The sequence below is a fragment of the Sus scrofa genome, chromosome X, assembly GCF_000003025.6.
Source record: "Sus scrofa isolate TJ Tabasco breed Duroc chromosome X, Sscrofa11.1, whole genome shotgun sequence".
NCBI classification, from domain to species: domain Eukaryota; kingdom Metazoa; phylum Chordata; class Mammalia; order Artiodactyla; family Suidae; genus Sus; species Sus scrofa.
Window position 1 is genome coordinate 89,154,207 of NC_010461.5, and position 22,104 is coordinate 89,176,310.

The following is a 22,104-nucleotide window of genomic DNA, read 5'->3' on the forward strand; positions in this document are numbered from 1 at the left end:
GAATCGTCTTTGGAGACATACAGCAACCGTTGAATATCCTTATCTTCCATTGTCTCAAAAATTAGTCTCAAAACATTTTTCGTAGGAGTTTCTTCCAGCTATCTCTAGCCTATTCTTGTAGATATTTTATGCTTTTCTGGATTTTTCTCCTTTTTTTCCCCTCATAGCTCTATAGTCATGTGATCACTGTTCTCAGTCCTAATGCAAAAGATATCTTTCAGGATGCAAGTTATCATTGTTTCTGTGTTTCTATACATACTTTAACACTTCTGATCACAGATAAATATATTTCATAGGAAGAATGGGTTTTCTGGATGGATTGGGGATTTGGTAAGAGGTAGAAATAACCTTAGTAAATTCCATTGCTTGTTCTAATAACTGTGAGTAGCTTTAGTTTTACAAGGGAGCCTAATCCTCCGTATCATTTAATGCGTTCTCTAACATGAGTTTGCTTTCATAGGTCAAAAGGGTGATGGAGGATTACCTGGCATTCCAGGAAACCCTGGCCTTCCAGGTCCAAAGGGTGAACCAGGCTTTCATGGTTTCCCTGGTCTGCAGGGTCCCCCAGGCCCTCCTGGTTCTCCAGGTCCAGCTCTGGAAGGCCCTAAAGGCAACCCTGGGCCCCAAGGTCCTCCTGGGAGACCAGGTATGTACATGAGTGGTAGGGGATGATCTATATATTAGTCCATTTATTTCATTTTGCTGGCAGGTAATTCAGTCTTTAGGAGTTTAGAATCTATAATCAAAAGAACTTCTTTAGAATGGCTAAGCAATGAGACCCTACTGTATAGCACAAGGAACTATATTCAATCTCTTGGGATATAAAGATAGTATGAGGAAAAGAATGCATATATAGATATATATAGCATACATATCAATATATGCATATATATATATATGACGTGACCAGATATATATGTCATTTTTCTGTGCAGCAGAAATTGGCACAATATTGTAAATCAACTATACTTTAAAAAAAAGAAAAAAATATATATGTATATGTGTGTATACACACACACACACAAAACCGGGTCACTTTGCTGTACAGCAGAAATTGGCACAACATTGTAAATTAACTATACTTTAATAAAAAAGAAAAAAAAGAACTTCTTAAAAAGAAATAGCTTATTTTTTAGCTCCGTCCATTTCCATGGCATCTAATAATTCTTTTCAGTAATGTGTTACATCATTTACGTAAAGTTGAACTGAAACAAACCAGCTTTGAGGAAAAAAGGAAATAGTGAATTTATTAGTCTTGTTATTAAATATAAAGCAATACTGATAACCTGGCAGCAAAATGCCATCTGCATTTTTAATGTGAGCTTCTCAGCATGTCATCACAGAAATCATTTTAGTGATCACCCAATAGATGCTTGTGGTCCATACCAAAAGTGTTGCTATGGTTCTGTCATATGATCAGCAAATGTCACCAAGCACAGTAAAAAATTTTTTTATCTTCTTTAGGAGCTAGGCAATCAAATTTATCTTCAGCATCACAGCATGATTTAATTGAATAATGATCTCTTCATACCAGCTTCATGTCTGTACCTCATTTGTCTTGTGTTAACTGCTCTTGTAGTCTCAGTTTTGCATCCAATGTTCACTTTTCATTGTGTGTTTGTGCTGTGTCATTTCATTTTACTAAGTTTGGAAATGCTCATTTTCATCTCAGATTAATGTCGCTGAGCCCAGTCACTGGTGATAGATTATTAATAGATTCTTAAGACTTGATATTCAGTTTTTATATTTCTAATTATTGAAAACTTGGCCTTCATTGATTTTTTTAAAAATAAGATAAATATGAGATTAAAGAACCAAAACAGTTGCCTTTTTATCCTTTGAAAATCTCTGACTCATTTTTAAGTGTATTTATAAGTGAAAATTTCCATAAACTCTGAAGTGATTGCAGTTAACGTTGATAAGATATGCTCTAAAACATGAATTAAATGGGATTACTTACTTTGTTCAGATCATTTTCAAAACCAGATTTTATCTGATCTGACTTGACTGTTTATAGAGAGTATTAAAGTTTTGCTTTGCTTACTATTGAAGAAAACCAGTGAAAGTCTCCTCAGCCATGTTAACTCTCTTGCATGTAATGTAGAGAATTGACACAAATACCTTGCTTATGCATGCAGTAATTCAAGTAAACCAAACTATTATCCTCTTTTTGCATTTTAATCAGCACTGTGGCTATTTATTCTTACCAGTAATGGAGCTCATTGTTGAACATTACTTTGAAATATGTCAACATAAAGACATTAGTCACAAAGGTGCTTTAAAAATCACTGTGTCTAAAAGAAATAATGACAAAAGCAGTCAGGAGAAGAAGACACATCTGATGAGTGTTTGTGACTTATCAGTTTGATCATAAACTACAAATTAATTTGGAATTTTAAACCTAGTTGCTCTTAGAATTGATTGTTGTTGTCTGCATTCATAGTAATGATTATTATAAAAATGATTTTTAGCCTTTCAAAATATGTCGCATGTGCTGTTTTTATTTTAGTGTTGATGCTAAGTGGTGATAATTTGGTTTATGTACACATGCATGAATATGAACTTGCAAAGTATTATTTTATTGAATTAAAGTTTAACTTGAAAGAAATTAGTGTAATGCTTTAGTTTCTTGACATTTCTAACAATTTTGATGTTTTTCCTTTTTGTTAATGATGACATTGGGCCTTGGTGAACTTTGATCCCTATCCAGGTCCTCCAGGTTAGCTCCTTAACTCCAAAGTAGTATCTGCATGAAGTATGGAACTTTTCTTATATTTTATATAAATAGATTTATATGTATGTGTATATTATTTATATACACATATAGTGTATGTATATGTGTGTATATAGGTGTGTATACACCTGTACCTAATGTTTTCAAGTGTTTGAATATATTTTAAGAGTGTGTATGCCAATTCAGTTCTTACATGTTGGACTACCTCTGAAAGTTGTCATAAACTTGGAGAATCCAGTGTTTCTGTCTATTGGAATAACTTAAAATTACTTAAGGAAAACTGACATTTTAAAATTCACATATTAATTTCTAGTTGAAAAGTTATAGTACTCAAAAGTGTATTGTGCAGTTGTGGCTCAGATTCAGTCCTTGGCCTGGAAACTTCCATATGCCATGGATGTGGCCATAACAAAGTGTATTGTATAATATTTTACATTTACCTTTAGAGTGTATTTCTTATTTTTAACCTTACATCTGTTAATATAAATGAAATTTAACTATTTTTCAAAAAGATTATTTTTTAAACAATAATATGTATGTCAGATCCTGCAAATATGCAATTCTTGACTTGCCATACCCCTTATGATTTTTCAAACCTTCCAATCTTCACATTTTGGGTGGCACAAAGTTCTAAATTCTACTGCCATGAAAATAGACCAATAAGCACAGAGTAAAAAAGAATTCAGTGCCACTAGAACAGATTAGAAGCCTCTTAATTTTCATCCTATACATATACATAGTACACATCCAAAACAGGTACCAAGAGCTGCCCAATAGAAAATTGCTGATTCATATTAAATGATGTTTACCTAATTAGGCGTAAAGAACCACAAATATCTAAATGTGTTTATTATTAGTCAAGATCAATAGCCCTTTGGCGGAACTAAAAGAGGAGAAAGTATAACCCTGAGTTCTGGTTATTGGGAATGGCAGGAAATTTTCTCTTCTTTTGATTTTAAAATTCATAATTTTTCAAAATTCTTTTAGGAACCCATCTGTATCTTTCTGAATGGAGTCCTGGTTTGTTATTCCCCCACAAATCTATTATTTCATATAACCATAGAGTATAGATCTAGAAGGGACTTAAGTTTTACATTTATCAAAGAGATATTATTCACTAACACTTATTAATGATAGCAAGACAGATTTTATTTAAGACTATTGCATTGGGGGAGGGACTATTGCAATAGGAGAGAGAGACTGAGCTCAACTCTGAGTACAAGGACAAATGTGGATTTATAGTCAACTAGCTGAGTGAAGGAGATGGCGGATGAAACATTCCTAAAAGGAAACATCAAAGGTAAGTAGATTCTTGCTAAACTGGCCTACTGGAGTTCTTGCTAAAGGCAAGCCAGAGACTTGGACATCATGGATGAGGAATGAGAACTTGATCAGATATTCAAGGTGGGAGGACTCACCCTAAACTGAATTGGTAGAATTCTTGCTAAAACTGGACTCAGCAGACCAAGCACAGGACCCTAGGGTGAGGCCTAGTTGAGAAGAGGGCTCAGAGGAACCTGTCTAAAGTTCAGTCACATATGAAAAAAATGAGGCCCAAAGAGGTTCATTAGCTTGCTCAAGATCGCACTATTAGTTACTAACTTAGGGCTACCCAGTGCTCAGTTAAGTGTCTCTTCTGCTGGTAACACGGTATCATCCTTCCACAAAGGCAGTTGTATGGCTTGATGCTTATGATCTAGCCTTTTATTCTCATTATAAATATGGTAAGTGATGGAAAAAAGCTGCTTCTGCCATTTAAGGAGACTCTTATCCATAAGCAGACTAGGCCTTGCCTTTGCTTTCCTGTTTTTTGTTACCTCAAAAGCTTCATCAACCTCTACTAACTGCTTCTTGTGTTTTTCCTAAATGGATGTCATCAAAAAGATTAAGACAAATGCCTGCTATTTATCTGTTGCCAAGATAAAGAGAAGACTAGGGCATTTTTGAAGTAATGTTGAGTCCTCCCCGTCTGACTTATATAGAAGTCTGCTGCCTTGATCACTTCCAGACTTTACTATCAGCTAGAAGATTGCTTTCTTCTGAGGCACTAGAATATATTCAGAGAAAAAGGAAAGTAACCACATTACTTATTTACAGATGTACTCTAAATTATATAGTTATTGGAAACTGGAATCTCTGCTATTCACTTCGTTGTGGCAGTTAAAAACCACAACCTTAAATGGATTTAAAATTTACTAATCAGTCCATCAGCTTATCTTTATTGTCATTTACATACAAGGCTTTAGGTTTTTTGTTTCATTTTGTTTTTCAGTTAAACTTTGTTAGGTAATTTGAGAAATAATGGATTAAGATCCTCATGTACAAAATTGACTTGGCATATAACTCATTAAAATGTTACCTTTTGAAATTGAAGTCTTAGAAGTTTTGCTATGATGGGAGCTGAAATTTTCCTTATACCTTACTCGAACTGAAATAAATATTTCAATGACATATTTTTCTAAGCGTTCTTGTTTTGGTCCTTCTGTGTCAAACACGTATATAAAATGCCTTTACTCCAACCCTGAATTATCTTAGGTAGGAGTTCTAATTTATTTAGTTAATTGTGTTGCCGGACTGCTCAGAGTGTTGTCTTGAGTCAGTTTGCTGTATGTGATGTAGAAACCAACAGAAACTGATTTTTGGCCTCCTGAATTTCAAATTATCAAATGCTTTAAAAACTTTGTTATTAGGTGGTCATAGTAATGTTTTATATTTATGTGACATGCCACCATTTATATCATATAATATACTTTCATTGTAAGCTCCTTGAGGGCAGACTTTGTGAGTCTAATTAATCTTGTGTTCCCTGTAGCATTTTGCACATGGCAGATATCAGATCAACATTTTAAAAGAATGAGTTGGATCTTTAAAACAACTCTGAGGGAGGTTAGGGCAGACAACACTATTCCCATTATGTGGGCGAGAAAAGAAGCTCAGAGAGATTGAATTGCCCAGAATCCCATGGATGTAAATAGTAGAGCCAAGAATAGATCCTTCGTCCTCTAATACGATGCAGTGCTTAGCAGAATGTATTCTCTCTGCTAACCTCGGTGCTTATAAATCATAGCAAGACTTGTAAGAAAAGGAAATTGTATTTATAGTCAATTAACATTAACCAAGAGTTGTCCTATTTGTAGGCTTTTTAATCTTTTTATTTAATGATCCTTCTTTAAATAGTTAATGGCCTGATTTAATATGTGCCCCGAGTAATATAAAGTAAATGTGATATCATCTGTGGTTTGGGGTGGGATTTTGCATGCCAAAATGTTGTGAAGCACCCTTCACTGATAGTCTTCACATCCTTGGGAAATTCGACTCTTAGTTTTCAAGTTCAATGGTAAACAAATACCTATTGACTTTTTCTCATTATATAACTTATTACAAGTAATAATACATAGCAGAAAGCCTCTTGATGGATGATTTTAAAAAATCACAGTGTGGCTTCATTAAATGATTTTCAAAAAGTCAAACAGAATTTCGGTTGCTAATGGTCAGTGTATACATGTGTTTTAATTTCTCTATTTGATCACCTGTGATCTTTATATTTGTCTAATGAGGCCTTTAAAGGTAGCTGTAGCTCCTTGGATCAGTCTACACATATCCAGAAATTTGCATCTTGTGTTTTTACTAAAGAACAGCAGAGGCCAAGATAAACCTTTACTCAAAATTATCCTTTTGTGAAAGGAATGGAAGGCTCTCAGTGAAATGGTGCTACCTTGCCAGCTTTAATGTTTTGAGGTGCTAACTTTTGGAAAGCCACAGTAGCAGTGTTAACATGATGTCTTCAGTAGAGTTTTACATTTTTCGGATTAGTGAAACCTAGCTGCTGATATCCTAGATTAAGCTCTCCTTAAAAATATTTGGCTCTCTATACTTCTTTATGGTTCTGTTTGCATACTGATTATGCTGTAGGTATAAGAAATGCTGGCAAAGAGAATTATTGTTTAACTTATGCTATAATGTGAACCACTTCTAACTCATAATCTTATTTTGTACTGTGTGATGTCTGATACTGCTAACATCGATCTTTGGGCTTTGGTGAACTCTGATCTTCCCAGGTTTTCAAGGTTAGACTCTTCACTGGTCAGTTCTTTTTTTTTTTTAATGCTTTGTATATGTGACAAGAGAAATGCACTTTTTTGCTATAATTCAGAAGTCATTGAAGAGTGCTGTTATCCTCAAATACAACCTGCTCTGGTATTTAACATTTTGGTGAAGGTAATGTGACTTGTTTTAAATCAAGTATGAAATGACATTAGGTCTTTGTGGTTTCAATTACTTATAACAGATGATCCATATATGGAGACATGTTGAATTTTAAGTGGAAATACACTTATTTTTATCTTTAAGAGTACAAGATGTTTAGGCAGGCATCTGGCCTGTTCATAACTTCTGTATATTCATTTTCTTTTCTTGAATTTTTGTTGGCTGAGATTGATCAGATCTGTGTTTTCATGGCTATTTTCAGTAGTGAAAGAGGGTAACTATTGAGTATTGTTAAAAATAAAACTTAAATGTCCCTTATGTCATTAGCAAATCAGTAATTAAATTTGAAAGACTCTAGAACAACAGGTCTGAATTAATAACATGTAAATTTCCCAATTTTTTTTAATTGCAAAAAAGAGCAATGCCTAAAACCATGCATTGGAAAACTTTTTTTTTCCAAATGATAACAATATTTTACTTTTCAGACTAGGGAAGAGGGATATAAAATATTCCTTTTTTTTTCTCATCTTAATCTTACCCTAGTAATTGTTAGGCTGATTTACAGATAGTTTTACTTTCTCTTAATAATCTGATTTTGCTACCTGATTTAGTCCAAATTATACATGATGGACGAGACTAACAGTTTTTCTTAGAAAACTCTATCAAGGAATTTGAACTCAGCAGTTGTTTTTATTTGTTTAAGTGCAAAGTGCCCCAACCCTTTCTTTATGATTAGAGAGGGAATTTCTGAGTGTGTCCATCTGGTTGATGGGCTAGGGTAACTGTATGATCTAAACAGTTTAAAGCTATTTAAAGATAAAATGATGGTTGCACAGTTGTGAACTGAACTTCCTCTTTCTCATCCGACAGTTAGAATAGTGTTATAATATGAAATCACATAGAAATAGCTGAAAGATTAAAAACAGGCTCATATTTTAAAGATAGGTTCTTTCAGTTTTGCTAGTAATGAAGATAATAATAGAAGGAATAATAATTGTTTAAAATTACTTACATAATTCTTACTATGTGCCAGTCACTGTATTTATACATAATTATCTAATTCTTGGAACACCCTGATGCAATAGGCACTATTCCTATTTCCATTTTAAAGAAGAAGAAACTGAGGCCAAGGAGATGAATAAACTTACTGAGGTCAAACAGCTAATGATTATTGGAGCTGAGATTCCAACCCAGCATTCTAGCTCCAGAGTACAGTGTTTGGTATCCTGCCATGCTGTCTTGTTAGCATGTAGCTATTGATTCTGAGTTGTAAAATATTGCAAAGGATCAGATCAAAAAATACAACCTTTGGTCTGCATGTGAGCATGAACTCAGCATTCTGAATTCATATGCCTATATTTCCTTCAAAAATTATCCTTACATGTCTTCAGTTTGGGTTGAAACAACGAAAAACTAAGATTATTGGAGGAAAGGAGGTATAGGTGCTCACTATTTGCTGTTCAACAATAACAGTAACTATTTGTTATTTAGGGCTTCATAATTATTTTCTTAAGGCAGGACTACTTAGTCTCCACCTCAACCACGGCTTAGCACTTTTCGAGCAAGTACTAGCTATTTCCCACCTAGTGAGGAAAAATGTAGCCATTTATAAGCTCTTCCTGGTTGCTTAATGGACTGCTATCTTTATTTAGAAAGAAAAGTAAAAAACAGAGTATAAGGAAAGAGCTTAACAAAAATCTCATTTTTAATTATTATATTTATTCACAGGTTATATGCCAAATTCTTAAATTTTCTCCCAAAATATTTAAAATTTAAATACTATAAAACATTTTAAGATAAATTCAAAAGTACCATATTGGATCAATAAATTTCTGACACTAAAATATTCCCATAAGCAATTAGTTTGCTTAAAGAGCTATCTTAATTGCGTAGTAATAAAAGCTGAATAAAGTAACCACTTACAAATAAAGCATTTTATTTTAAACAGTGAGACAGATGGCTTAAATACCCGATGATCCTATGAAGTGTGGTCATGAACCAGCAGCTTTAGCTACAGGATATTTGTTGATCTACAGACCCACTTGTTAGAATGCAAATTCTTGGGCCCCTCTCCAGCCTAACAGAATCCAAAACTCTGGGGGTAGACCCAGGAATCTATTTTTAACAACCTCTCCCGGGGAATCTGATGCATTTCCATTTTGAGAATGGTGCCCTATGGTATGTGTCTCAGTTCACTTAAATCCAACACTTAGTTAAGGATTACAGAAGCAATCTTTATTATAATGTACCAAGTCCTTTCTTTAGATATGAGCTCATTGGATTTACTATATAATAAAATACAAACTAAAAAGTTCTGCAAACCATTGTTAATAACAAAAAGATCCCAGCCCAAATTTACATTAGGGAGTCAGCGTGGGTCTATGTATTTTAATGTAGTCTGGATTATATTCTGCAGACTGACAGTATTTAGATGACTGATATTACTTGGGTAATTTAAAAGCCTGACTTTTATGCTCTTCCTACGTTATACTGAAATGTGGTTATTTGTTGTGCATTATCAAGGTCTGCCAGGCCCAGAAGGTCCCCGGGGTCTCCCTGGAAATGGAGGTTTTAAAGGAGAGAGAGGAAACCCAGGCCAACCTGGGCAGCCTGGTTTGCCTGGTTTGAAAGGAGATCAAGGACCACCAGGACTCCAGGTAGGAAATGGCAGTAGATATTTGATGAGAAAGGGGTATGGGTATTTGAATTCACAATACGAATTCCAAACAGCGTTATTATTTATTTATTTATTTATTTATTTATTTATTTAGTCTTTTTGCCTTTTCTAGGGCCACTCCCGTGGCATATGGAGGTTCCCAGGCTAGGGGTCTAATCAGAGCCATGGCCACCGGCCTACGCCACAGCCACAGCAACTCGGGATCCGAGCCATGTCTGTGACCCACACCACAGCTCACAGTAACGCCAGATCCTCAACCCACTGAGCAAGGCCAGGGATCGAACCCGCAACCTCATGGTTCCTAGTCGGATTTGTTAACCACTGCACCTCCATGGGAAATCCAAACAGCGTTATTTTAATTAGCATTTACAGATCAAGGCACTTTGCATGGCTTACTGATGAATTATAAAGAAAGAAAAAGGCAAGTTCTCTAGCTTCTACCAACTAAAGAGACTTTGCTACCTTATAGTTAAAGGATTCTTCAAAAGATACTTTACGTGGAGTCTTTGGTATAGATTTAAAAATTTTTTTTATTATAATTGGTTTACAGTGTTCTGTCAATTTTTGCTCTACAGCAAAGTGACCCAGTCATACCTATATATGCATTCCTTTTCTCACATTACCCCCCATCATGTTTCATCACAAGTGACTAGATATAGTTCCCTGTGCTATGCAGAAGGACCTCATTGCTTATCCACTCCAAGTGCAATAGTATGCATCTATTAACCCCAAACTCCCAGTCCATCCCACTCCCTCCCCCTCCCCCTCGGCAACCACAAGTGCCTTCTCCATGTCCATGAGTCTGTTTCTTTTCTTGGTATAGATTTAGATTTAAGAAACTTTGGTTTCAGTGAAAGCAAATGTATAAAAAGGTTTGTGTGTGTGTGTGTGTGTGTGTGTGTGTCTATGTGTCTATACACACAAAACAGCATTGCATGCGGATGAGTCCTTCCATAGAGAAATAATCATGGTGACTGGGCATATTTTAGACTTTGAAATTAGCTAGAATTAGGGTCAGATTTCAACTCCACTGTACACTTCTGCCTTGGTCTATGAGGAAGGGAGAGAGACGCTTTGCGTTTCTGTCTTCACCTATGAAAAGAGAATGGTGGCATATCCCCACGTCTGTATTCATGTGTTTTCCACCTCAGTGTGAGTGACCCAGAAAGTCACACGCTTCTTTATAGATCCTCAAAGCTTCTTCCTTCATTCAGGAGGATTGTTGTTATATTTGGCAGTCAACAGAGTCTGGGCTCAGTCTTTTCACTCTGATGGCTGCTTTATAGCAGAAAAGAAATCTAAAGAAATCGTCCTTAAAGCTTTTCAGCAACTAACCTTTTTTCCTTGTCATTGCTATTCTTCTAGACAATTAGACTTTTTTTTTTTTTAGGGCCACACCTGCAGCATAAGGAGTTGCCCAGTTTGGAGCTGTAGCCTCTGGCCTATGCCACAGCCACAGCAACACCAGATCCTTAACCCACTGAGCAAGGCCAGGAATTAAACCTGCATCCTCTTGGGTACTAGTCAGATTCGTTTCCGCTGAGCCACAATGGGAACTCCTAGACTTAAAATTTTAATCGTCTCTTTATTCATTCTCTACTCACTCCCTGCCTCACTCATTTGCCATGTACTTCCAGTTCACATGCCACTATGCCTGATTGAAGACTGATGCCAACATTTTATAAATCTAGTATTGTTGAGTTTTATTCATTTTCTTTCGTGCAAATTAGTTCTTACATTTGTACCTTTTCTAATCTTTCATTTGGAAATAATGTTAAACTTATGGAAAAATTTCAAGAATGGTGAAAAACTCCATTTCCCCACATGGACCAATTATTAAAGCTTTGCCCCATTTGCTCTCTGTATGTATGTATATATGTTGTGTGTGTGTGTGTGTAATAATGTATTTTTTTCTGAAATATTTGACAATAAGTTGCATCGATAATGCCCCTTTATCACTAAATACTTTAGTGCATAAGAGTTCCTAAAATTAAATATATTCTTTTATGTGACCACAGGATAGAACAGTTCTCAACTTCAGGACATTGAACATTCACGTAGCATTTTTATTTCTACCCACATATTCCAGTTGTGTCAGTTGACCTAGTAATGTCCTTTGTAGCATTCTTCCACTCCGGTATAGGATCCAGATCAAATCATGCATTGCATTTAACTGTCCTATCTCTTTATCCTCCCCCAATCTGAAAGTTTCTTAATCATCTTCTTTTTTCTTCATGCCCTTGACCTCTTTGAATAAATGTGGACTCATACATTCTTCTTTTCAATAATTTACAGTTTTTAAACTGGCATGACTTATTTTAATGTTCAGCCTATCCTAGATTAGGGAGCCCCTTCGAGATGTATCCTATGACTTTCTGACATGCCCCCCCACACACACACACACCTTAAGCTCTTTCTTAGATTTGGAGGTAATAAGATGTTCCAGGCTTGTTGCCTCTTTTCCATTGCTACTACTCAGAGCTTCATTGTTCCACACTTCTGCCTTTAAGACCATCCTAGAGTTATTTTCAACTCTTCTTCCCTTAGTGTTCCTGGCCCTCAAACCCAATAAATTAATAGGCCTACTGTATTTTTTATTTAGTCTTTCAGACTTTATCATTTCTTGGATTCTAATTCACATACTTACCACATCAGGGCTATACCGAAAGAGTAGTACCTTTGTTAATGATAATAAAATAATAGCTACCATTTATTAAGGACACACCCTATGCCGGTTTTCTAAGTACTTAATATAAACTGTCTCGTTTAATTCTCACAACAACTTCATAAAGTGGGTACTGTTATTTTTTCTAAGTTAGAGCTGAGGAAGTGATGCATCAAAGAGGTTAAACCATCAACTTCAAGTCACGCAAGCTAGTAAGAGGCGAATTGGGATTTGAATCCTGGAAATTTGACTCTAGGGCCTGTGATACAAATTGCTATGCAATACCACCTATGTCCTTACTGCCTTCCACCAGCACCCCCATTTTTTTCTAAAATTATTTTTATTTATTTAGGGTAATCCTGGCCGGCCAGGACTCAATGGAATGAAAGGGGATCCTGGCCTCCCTGGTGTTCCAGGTTTTCCAGGTATTTGAAGGGGTGCTTTGGAGTTTCCCCCTTTACATTAAACTCCTATGGGAGAAGACACCCATCTTCTGATGTGGCTGGGTAAAGGCCATGGCCCTGTTGATGCCATGCCACTTATTGTATATACCATCTTTGCAGGCATGAAAGGACCCAGTGGAGCACCTGGTTCACCTGGCCCTGAGGGGGATCCAGGCCTTATTGGGCCCCCAGGTAAGACTTATTTCTGGAGCTAGTTATACCTCATTAGTTAAACTCATTGAAGAATTCTAAAGGTTGCATTCTGCTTTTCAACCAAAACTTTGAGAGTCTCAGTCCCCAACAACCGAGGGGAGAGAGTTAGGACCCTCCCTCTATTTACTCATCTCTCAAGCTGTCTGTTTCAATAATGTATCAAGAGCAGACCTTTGAAGTTTAAGAGAGATACAGGACCAACAAGAATGCTTCATGGAGATTTTATACTAACTTTCCCATAGTCAGTTGAATAGATCATAAGAGCAGGTCACATAGGTATGATTGTATATTTTTACTTTTATTTATTTTTTAAAATTTTGTAATGATTTTTATTTTTTCCATTATAGCTGGTTTAGAGTATTCTGTCAGTTTTCTACTGTACGGCAAGGTGACCCAGTTACACATACATGTTTATATATTTTTAATATGAAAATAGTTCTTTTTGCTGAGAGACTTACAGAGGTTTCCTGTAAACTGTGAAATAGGGCATCTACTAAAATCCCCTACTAGTTAGTTCAGTGGGTCCCTTGACAAGCACAATAAACAAGAACTGCAAATGATGTTAGAATCAGAATGGACTCGTCAGGAAATAGAATCGTCTTCCCCTGACACCAGTTTTCCCAGATTTGCAATGGATTAGACTTTCTAGTAACTGAGTCATGCTTCAAGGCTGGAAAATAGGGACAGGGCCCCAAGAAAATCATTTCTTTTTTTCAGTCTTTTGGGTGAAATAACGAAACTTTTCCCAAACAGAATTCTGTCGGAAATAACAAATGCCAATCCATGTAAGTTGTTTCTCTCCCACCAGTTCTTAATCTGATCTGAGGTTACCTTGGTATCCATTCTTTCTGACCTTTCTCTTCCCTATCTTCAAATTTATGTTTTGCTTCTTAGGTCCCCCTGGATTACCTGGTCCTTCAGGACAGAGTATTGTGATCAAAGGAGATGCTGGTCCACCGGGGGTCCCAGGGCAGCCTGGATTAAAAGGTCTACCAGGACTACCAGGACCTCGAGGTTTACCAGGTACCTTTGTAGATCATCTTATAAGCCTTATGTGTTTGGGAACATGTTTCTCATTCTCCTTTCACTTGTCAGAGTTCATCTCCAACAATAGGCATCTTAGCAACTAGGAGAATGCCTGACAACCACAGGTCTCATTTCCTTTGCTCTCGAAAATGTTAATTTTTCAAGCCCCGATTTCTTTTAGACCCAGTCTAATTTCTTCTAGCTCCTCTGGCTATCCTAAGTTGGATAATTCGGTTAATGTTGTTTAAAACTCTGTAGTGAAAATAATACGCGTTTAAGATCGGATGCTTTCTCGAAGTTCCCGTTGAGGCTCAGTGGTTAACGAATCCGATGAGGAACCATGAGGTTGTGGGTTCGATCCCTGTCCTTGCTCAGTGGGTTAAGGATCCGGCATTGCTGTGAGTTTTGGTGTAGGTTGCAGACGCAGCTTGGATCCCACATTGCTGTGGCTGTGGTGTAGGCTGGCAGCAACAGCTCCAATTCAACCCCTAGCCTGGGAACCTCCATATGCCACGGGTGTGGCCCGAAAAAAACAACAAAAACAAACAAACAAAAAAAGATCTGATGCTTTCTCTGTCTCAACCACCAGAAGGATAGAAGGCTGATTTGCTGGGCTATCAATTCCACACTATGAGGCCTCATGATGTTTAACGAAAGCCTGCCTAGTGGGCCATTTAACTCTATGCTTGCAGCCAACTTTGAGTATAACGGAAAGCTAGAAACTAACTTCAGTCTTTCTGTTTTATTAAGTGTCTGAATAGCAGTCTTTTCATAAATAATGCATACCAGGCAGTAACAGCCTTGCCCGTGGTGGGATAGATAACAGAAGTGGGCCTTGCACTCAATCTTGTTCTGAAGGCAAGGGAAACACAACTGCTGTATTATGGGAATCTCCACAGAAGCAAATGAACGCTTTCAAACTAAAGCTACATCCTTGTCTGCTTCTTTTGTCCTGGGCTGGAGCTATTCCTTCATTTATCTGGATTAAAGACAAAATCAGATCATGAGTTCAGTGACACTCAAGGACCTTAAGTGTCCCCGATCTATCTGGATGTGGATTTAGTCTCCCCACATTTGAAAACCCTATTTCTTTTTCCTGTAGGTCCAATTGGCCCTCCAGGAGATCCTGGACGCAATGGACTCCCTGGCTTTGATGGTGCAGGAGGGCGCAAAGGAGACCCAGGTTTACCAGGCCAGCCAGGTGAGACAAGTAAAACACTGCTGCTGACACTAGTCTTTAAGTCTGGGAGGCCTCTGGAAGTACGGCCTCCAATTGGAGCTGTGATAGTCTCCTCTTGACAGAGCATGGCAAGCTCGAGAGTCTGTTGGCTTGAGAAAAATAGGATGACACAGCTTTGCCAGTATAAGAGAAGCATATGGAGTTCCCATCGTGGCACAGTGGTTAACAAATCTGACTAGGACCATGAGGTTGTGGGTTCAATCCCTGGCCTTGCTCAGTGGTTGAGAATCCGGCATTGCCAGGAGCTGTGGTGTAGGTCGCAGATGCAGCTCAGATCCCGCGTCACTGTGGCTCTGGTGTAGAACGGCAGCTACAGCTCTGATTAGACCCCTAGCCTGGGAACCTCCATAGGCCATGGGAGCAGCTCCAGAAAAGGCAAAAAGACAACAACAACAAAAAAAGGGAAGCATAGAAAGGGTATATTTATTTATGTGTTTACAGCACCAGAAAACCAGCTTTTCCTCAAAATGAGAATTTTCTAGGTACTCATTGTACCTAACTATTCTGATAATTTTCATTATGTTTTAAGAACTCTAGATTATATATATAGCGAGAGAAAAAATATAAACACCAAGGTTTGTGTTTAAAAAAAATAGCAATAGCAGTGGTGACAAGGTATTGGTGATACCTGTGGCCATCCTAGAACCAACACCCTGCCATTTCATTAACTATATTTCCAGGGAAGAAAGATGGGCATTGCTGGGATGTTCCCCTCAAATGAAAATCTACACACACAGTGGCCAAACGCCTCTATGTGAAGACATTTTTTTAAAGTAAACTCACATCAAGTGGCCAAATGGAGAACGGGAACAAGTGGTAGACTGCAATTAGACATTTTGAAAAGCTTCTTTAGAGTGCCCTGACTATTCCCTAAACAAAAAATGTATGCCTGAGAATAATTGCTCAGACAGATTCAAAGGAAAATGTTTTTCAGCACTGAAGCTGGCAGACCTGTGGGAACCACACCCTTCCTTTCTCGTTGATGAACAAAACAGCAGGCCACAGTTTTGTCATGGGGTTCTTTAATCCAGCAAGAGACTAGATAACATACCGACTCTTCAAATCAGCATCACTTCTTCCCATGTAATGTTCCCTTCACTCAATAATTATTTAGTGCCTAATGGCATCAACCAATTCCAGGAAAAAAAAATGCATTTAAATCTCTTTGGGGGCAAGGACCATATTTTATTCATTTCCAAATTCATGATATTTGACAATGGCTTTATAAGCCTTCTGTAAATACTGAGTTAACTAATCAAACGAGGTCATATGTGTGGTCGGTAGCCGCAATAGTGAATCAGCTCTTAAAATTGTATACTGATGATTCTTTGGAAATAGGTACCCGTGGTTTGGATGGTCCCCCTGGGCCAGATGGATTGCAAGGTCCCCCAGGTCCCCCTGGAACCTCCTCTGTTGCTCATGGATTCCTTATCACACGTCACAGCCAGACAACAGATGCACCACTATGCCCGCATGGAACGACCCTGGTTTATGAAGGCTTTTCTCTCCTGTATGTACAAGGAAATAAAAGAGCTCATGGTCAAGACCTGGGTGAGACAATTGACGTATAATTTCTTACTATGCATTTTTTTTCTCTTTTTTTAAAATGATTTTTATTGTTTCCATTATGGTTGGTTTACAGTGTTCTGTCAATTTTTTACTGTACAGCAAGGTGACCCAGTCACACATACATGTATACATTCTTTTTCTCACATTATCATGGTCCATCACAAGTGACTAGATATAGTTCCCAGTGCTATACAGCAGGACCCCGTTGCTTATCCATTCCAAAGGCAAGAGTTTGCATCTATTAACCCCAGATTCCCAGTCCCTCCCACTCCTCCCCCTCCCCCTTGACAACCACAAGTCTGTTCTCCAAGCCCATGAGCTTCTTTTCTGTGGAAAGTTTCTTTTGTGCCGTGTGTTACATTCCAGCTATAAGTGATATCATACGGTATTTGTCTTTCTCTGTCTGACTTTTTATTTTTATTTTGAAAATCCTGCTGCATTGTCGAGTAGCCGTGGCCAAAGTGCATCTTTTTATTCTTTTGGAGCTTCCAAGTCAAAGACTATGTGACGGGCAACTGAATAAATTCACTATAAGTTTTAAATAAATAATACTTTAAACTAAAAGCATTACTTAGCTACTGTGAGGTACAATTCTTGGCCTAGAGCAAGGTGTTTTATAAAGGGCCACGTTTACTTTTGTTAGCTTAGTTATTGAGGAAACAGATTCCGTGGGCTCTCTACCGTAGAGCAGCTGCTTGAGTGGGTCATGTTCATAACTCATGGGAGATAGTTTCCTCTTTTATGATACTGGTATTTATTAAGTTGAAAGATAAGTTCTGAGGAGAATTTTTGTTTCTAGATCAAAGAAAGTAAGATCATTGCTTAATTTTGCTAGTTTATAGTTCCTAGAAGAAATGCCTTAGCTTTATAAAGTGTTATCAGAGCAGTTTAAAGCTATACAAAGCACTGTATTTCCATATGAAATCCACTTCAATTAATGTATTCTATGCAGCTTCTCTGTACTAGGGCGGGCGGTTTGGTTGATGGGATGACACTGGACTAGATGACTCTCAAGACTGCTTCCAAATCTCCAACATTTCTTTTTCTGGAATAATGACTTTGGATTTTGAGGCCCCAGTGTTTGACCTGGGGCTGCCTATTTTAGGAAAAACTATTCCTTTTGCCTCCATAAAGACATTTAAGAAGATAGCCAAGGCCCCCAATTTCTGGGGTCTCTATAGAAAGAGGCCTCCCGAAGTCTCTTTACCTGGGCCATTTTGTGAAAACAGTTCTGTAGCAACAGAGCCCTCCAGAGTTCTGCTCTGCTCACTCTATTCCCAGGGCACTTGGCCACACCTGCCAGACAGTTCTGGCCCATCAACATAGGCACATCCACATATATGGAAGCCATAGTCACAAGCCACTTTATAGAGCCTGCTGAGATAGGAGTTTGCCCACCACCTTTCTTCTTCTTCTCCTTTTCTTTGTATCCTTTTCATTTTTCCTCTGCTACTCCTGCTTCCCTCTTTTGCTTTCTTTATGTAGCATCATTTTCTAATTTTACAATCAACAAATCTTCATTGTAAAAATACTCTTATCTTTTAGATAATTTTCTCTAGTCTTTCTCCCATAAACTTTTTCTCATTTTGTTTAGTCTATTCTCTTTACTGTCAGGGTCTAACTTATACCAATAATCAAGCTTATAAACTTCCAATCCCTAAGCTATCAAGTGACTAGGAAGCATAAGAAGTTTTTTTTTAATATCTAAATTTATTGATTTTTTTAATTTCCCCAATACATTTTTTTCTGCTGTACAGCAAAGTGACCCAGTTACACATACATGTATACATTCTTTTGTCTCACATGATCAGGCTCCATCATAAGGGACTAGACATAGTTCCCAGTGCTACACAGCAGGATCTCATTGCTAATCCATTCCAAAGGCAACAGTCTGCATCTCTTCACCCCAAGCTCCCCATCCATCCCACTCCCTCCTCCTCCCCCTTGGCAACCACAAGTCTGTCTTCAAGTCCATGATTTTCTTTTCTGTGGAAGGTTCATTTGTGCTGGATATTAGATTCCAGATATAAGTGATATCATATGGTATTTGTCTTTCTCTTTCTGACTTCATTCAGGATGAGAGTCTCTAGTTCCATCCATGTTGTTGCAAATTGCATCATTTTGTTTGTTTTTATGGCTGAGTAGTATTCCATTGTGTATCTATACCCAATCTTCCTAATCCATTCATCTGTCTTTGGACATTTAGGTTGTTTCCATGTCTTGGCTATTGTGAATAGTGCTGCAATGAACATGTGGGTGCATGTGTCTTTTTTAAGGAAAGTTTTGTCCGGATATATGCCCAAGAGTGCGATTGCTGGGTCACATGGTAGTTTTTTTTGGTCTTTTTGCCTTTTATAGGGCCACACCCACAGCATATGGAGGTTCCCAGGCTAGGGGTCTAATTGAAGCTGTAGCCGCCGGCCTATGCCAGAGCCCAGCAATGCGGGATCCAAGCCGCGTCTGGGACCTACACCACAGCAACACCGGATCCTTAAGGCACTGAGCGAGGCCAGAGATTGAACCCACAACCCCATGGTTCCTAGTCAGATTCGTTAACCACTGAGCCATGACAGGAACTCCCATATGGTAGTTCTATGTATAGTTTTCTAAGGTACCTCCATGCTGTTCTTCGTAGTGGTTGTACCAGCTTTGAGCATCATGAAATTTTCAAATATAATGCAAAGAAAAAATGGGACCTATTATCTAGTACGTCATTTCAAAATGTATGTATTTGGTCAAAGAAGGGCTGTCATAGTATGTATTCAGATGTAGAGACTATGAACTGTCCCTGCCTCGGGTACAGCTTAGGATTCAGACATAGAAAGGTTATGATAGGTCCCAAGATCCCCAGTCTGATGCTGGATTGCAGGGAGTATGCTAGGACTAGCTCAAGGATCAAACTGTAGGTATCTTGATGGCTAAACAAAGAATAAAGGTAGTTATGGGTTTGATATTAAGGGACAAACCACCTGATCAAATAAATCCACTGTCTATACTGGATTAGTGAAAGGATTATGGTATATAGAAAAGAACGTGGAGGAAACAGACTTAATACTAAAACTGCTCTGTCTGGGAGAAAAGAACATGCTAATAACCATTAGTCTATTAAAGCCTTTTAGCTTTATAATTTGAGAGTCATTGAGAGTTCATGAGATCACTCTCTCTTTGAATGTTTGGAGGCTATAATCAGAACTCAGTGCCACTGTGGGCAACCTATAGCATAAGTGCAACCAAACACACATATCTTCACCATCATGGGCCTTGTTTTTATGTACTTCTTCCTTTTCTTTCTGAGACCAGGGATATTTCCATCTCTATCTCTAATTAGGCAGTAATGTTAGTTTTATTTTTAAGTTCCTTTATATTTACAAACACTTTCATATCCAATTTGGCTTTCACAACTGTGATCAAGAAAGATACAGGATAAGTATTATATTTTTTCCATTTACACACACACACGTGCGCGCACACACACACACACACACACACACACACACACACACAGGCTGTTAAGTGATTTATTCAAAGCCACACTTCAAAAGTGATGGAGATGAGAATTGAATCCAATACCTACCAATTCTAAACCCATCTGTTCTTCATTTATGTCAGTTTTGTCATCTGTTCTCACGTGACTTTGTTAGTCACCTCTCAGAGCCAGTTTTGTTGTTTTCTGAAAGAAGTATAAATCAGACTAAATCAACGATTTTTTTTCAGCCTGGGGAACTTTTGAAGGTTCCTAGGTGCCTCACAAACCTATTACATTTTACAGTCTGCCACTTTTAAGGATTATTGGTCTTTTATCAGTCATCTTCAGTCTGAGATAAGCATACCCCTTTAGATACAGGAGGAATTCCCAGTGTATCATTTTAAAGGAATTAGCTTACAGATCCTCAGTTTTCATATATACTTTCTCCTAAAGTTGAACTACCTGTGTATACACTTATGCTTTGGATAATTGCTTTTCTTACATTCCTTTCCACTACCACCCAGCTCCCACTTTATAAAGGAATCATACTCTGGCATATTGCCTTAAAACATGAAAACCTCTACAGGACAAATTCAAAGGGACAATGGCTTTGTTAAAGTCTCCATTAACTCAAGCTCTATAATTCACTCCTAATTCATCTCATTAAGAAATGCACTGCCAATAAAAGGTTAGTTTTAATGTTTAGTGTTATCAAAATTTATAATATGTATCTTTTTGATCAATGTGAATTCATAATAATTATAAAGATGGTGATTCAAATTAGAATATTTAACATGTAAAGCCTTATGGTCACAGAGAGTTTTTAAAACTTCTTTTAGGAGTTCCCATTGTGGTGCAGCAGAAACAAATCTGACTAGTATCCGTGAGGATGCAGGTTCAATCCCCAGACCATTCAGTGGTTCAGGGATCTGGCATTGCCATGAGCTGTGGTGTAGGTTGCAGATGCGGCCCAGATCCTGCATTGCTTTGGCTGTGGTGTAGGCCAGCAGCTGTAGCTCTGATTCAACCCCTAGCTTGGGAACTTCCATATGCCACAGGTGTGGCCCTAAAAACCAAAAGAAAACAAAAAAAAAGTTATTTAAAATTTTTCTTTCAGAAAAATATGGTAAATGACCTTCAAATATAAAAAATTATGATGGGATAAAACTGTATGAGAGAAATATAGTGGAAATATAATTTCCAAATGCAAAAGGAACATTGTATAATTTCCAGTTGTTAAAGATGTGTTTACGTACTTTTAAAAAGGATTATTAGATTTTAAAATTTGTCTGGAAACACAAGAGACCCTGGATAGCCAAAGCAATACTGAACAAGAGAAATGAAAATGGAGGAATCAAGCTTCCTGACTTTAGACAATACTACAAAGCTACAGTTATCAAAACAGTATGGTACTGGAACAAAAAACAGAAATATAGATCAATGGAATAGGATAGAAAGCCCCAAAATAAACCAAAGCACCTGTGGTCAACTAATCTATGACAAAGGAGGCAAGAACATACAGTGGGAGAAAGATAGCCTCTTCAATAAATGGCTCTGGGAAAACTGGAAAGCTACATGTAAAAGAATGAAAATAGAACACTATCTAATACCATACACAAAAATAAACTCAAAATGGATTAAAGAGGTAAAGCTAAGAACAGACACTATAAAAACTCCTGGAGGAAAACATAGGCAGAATGCTCTTTGACATAAATCACAGCAACATCTTGTTTGATCCACCCCCCAGAATAATGGCAATAAAAACACAAATCAACCATTGAGACCTAATTAAACTCAAAAGTTTTTGCACAGCAAAGGATACCATTAAAAAAAATGAAAAGACAACCCACAGAATGGGAGAAAAT

The 22,104-nt window shown here is 37.5% G+C and overlaps 1 protein-coding gene across 3 annotated transcripts in view; it reads left to right on the forward strand.

Annotated features, from left to right (window-relative positions):
• COL4A5 (collagen type IV alpha 5 chain) overlaps positions 1–22,104 on the forward strand; it is a 224,470-nt gene that overhangs the window by 195,370 nt on the left and 6,996 nt on the right. Inside the window, exons 41-49 of one of the 3 annotated variants that reach the window (XM_021080778.1) lie at positions 461–646; positions 2,711–2,719; positions 6,793–6,801; positions 9,464–9,597; positions 12,635–12,707; positions 12,846–12,917; positions 13,833–13,961; positions 15,067–15,165; positions 16,543–16,755. In XM_021080778.1, coding sequence (XP_020936437.1) covers positions 461–646; positions 2,711–2,719; positions 6,793–6,801; positions 9,464–9,597; positions 12,635–12,707; positions 12,846–12,917; positions 13,833–13,961; positions 15,067–15,165; positions 16,543–16,755 — 924 coding nt within the window. The remainder of the gene's footprint in view (positions 1–460; positions 647–2,710; positions 2,720–6,792; positions 6,802–9,463; positions 9,598–12,634; positions 12,708–12,845; positions 12,918–13,832; positions 13,962–15,066; positions 15,166–16,542; positions 16,756–22,104) is intronic. The other 2 variants (XM_021080779.1, XM_021080780.1) reach the window with 2 other exon arrangements.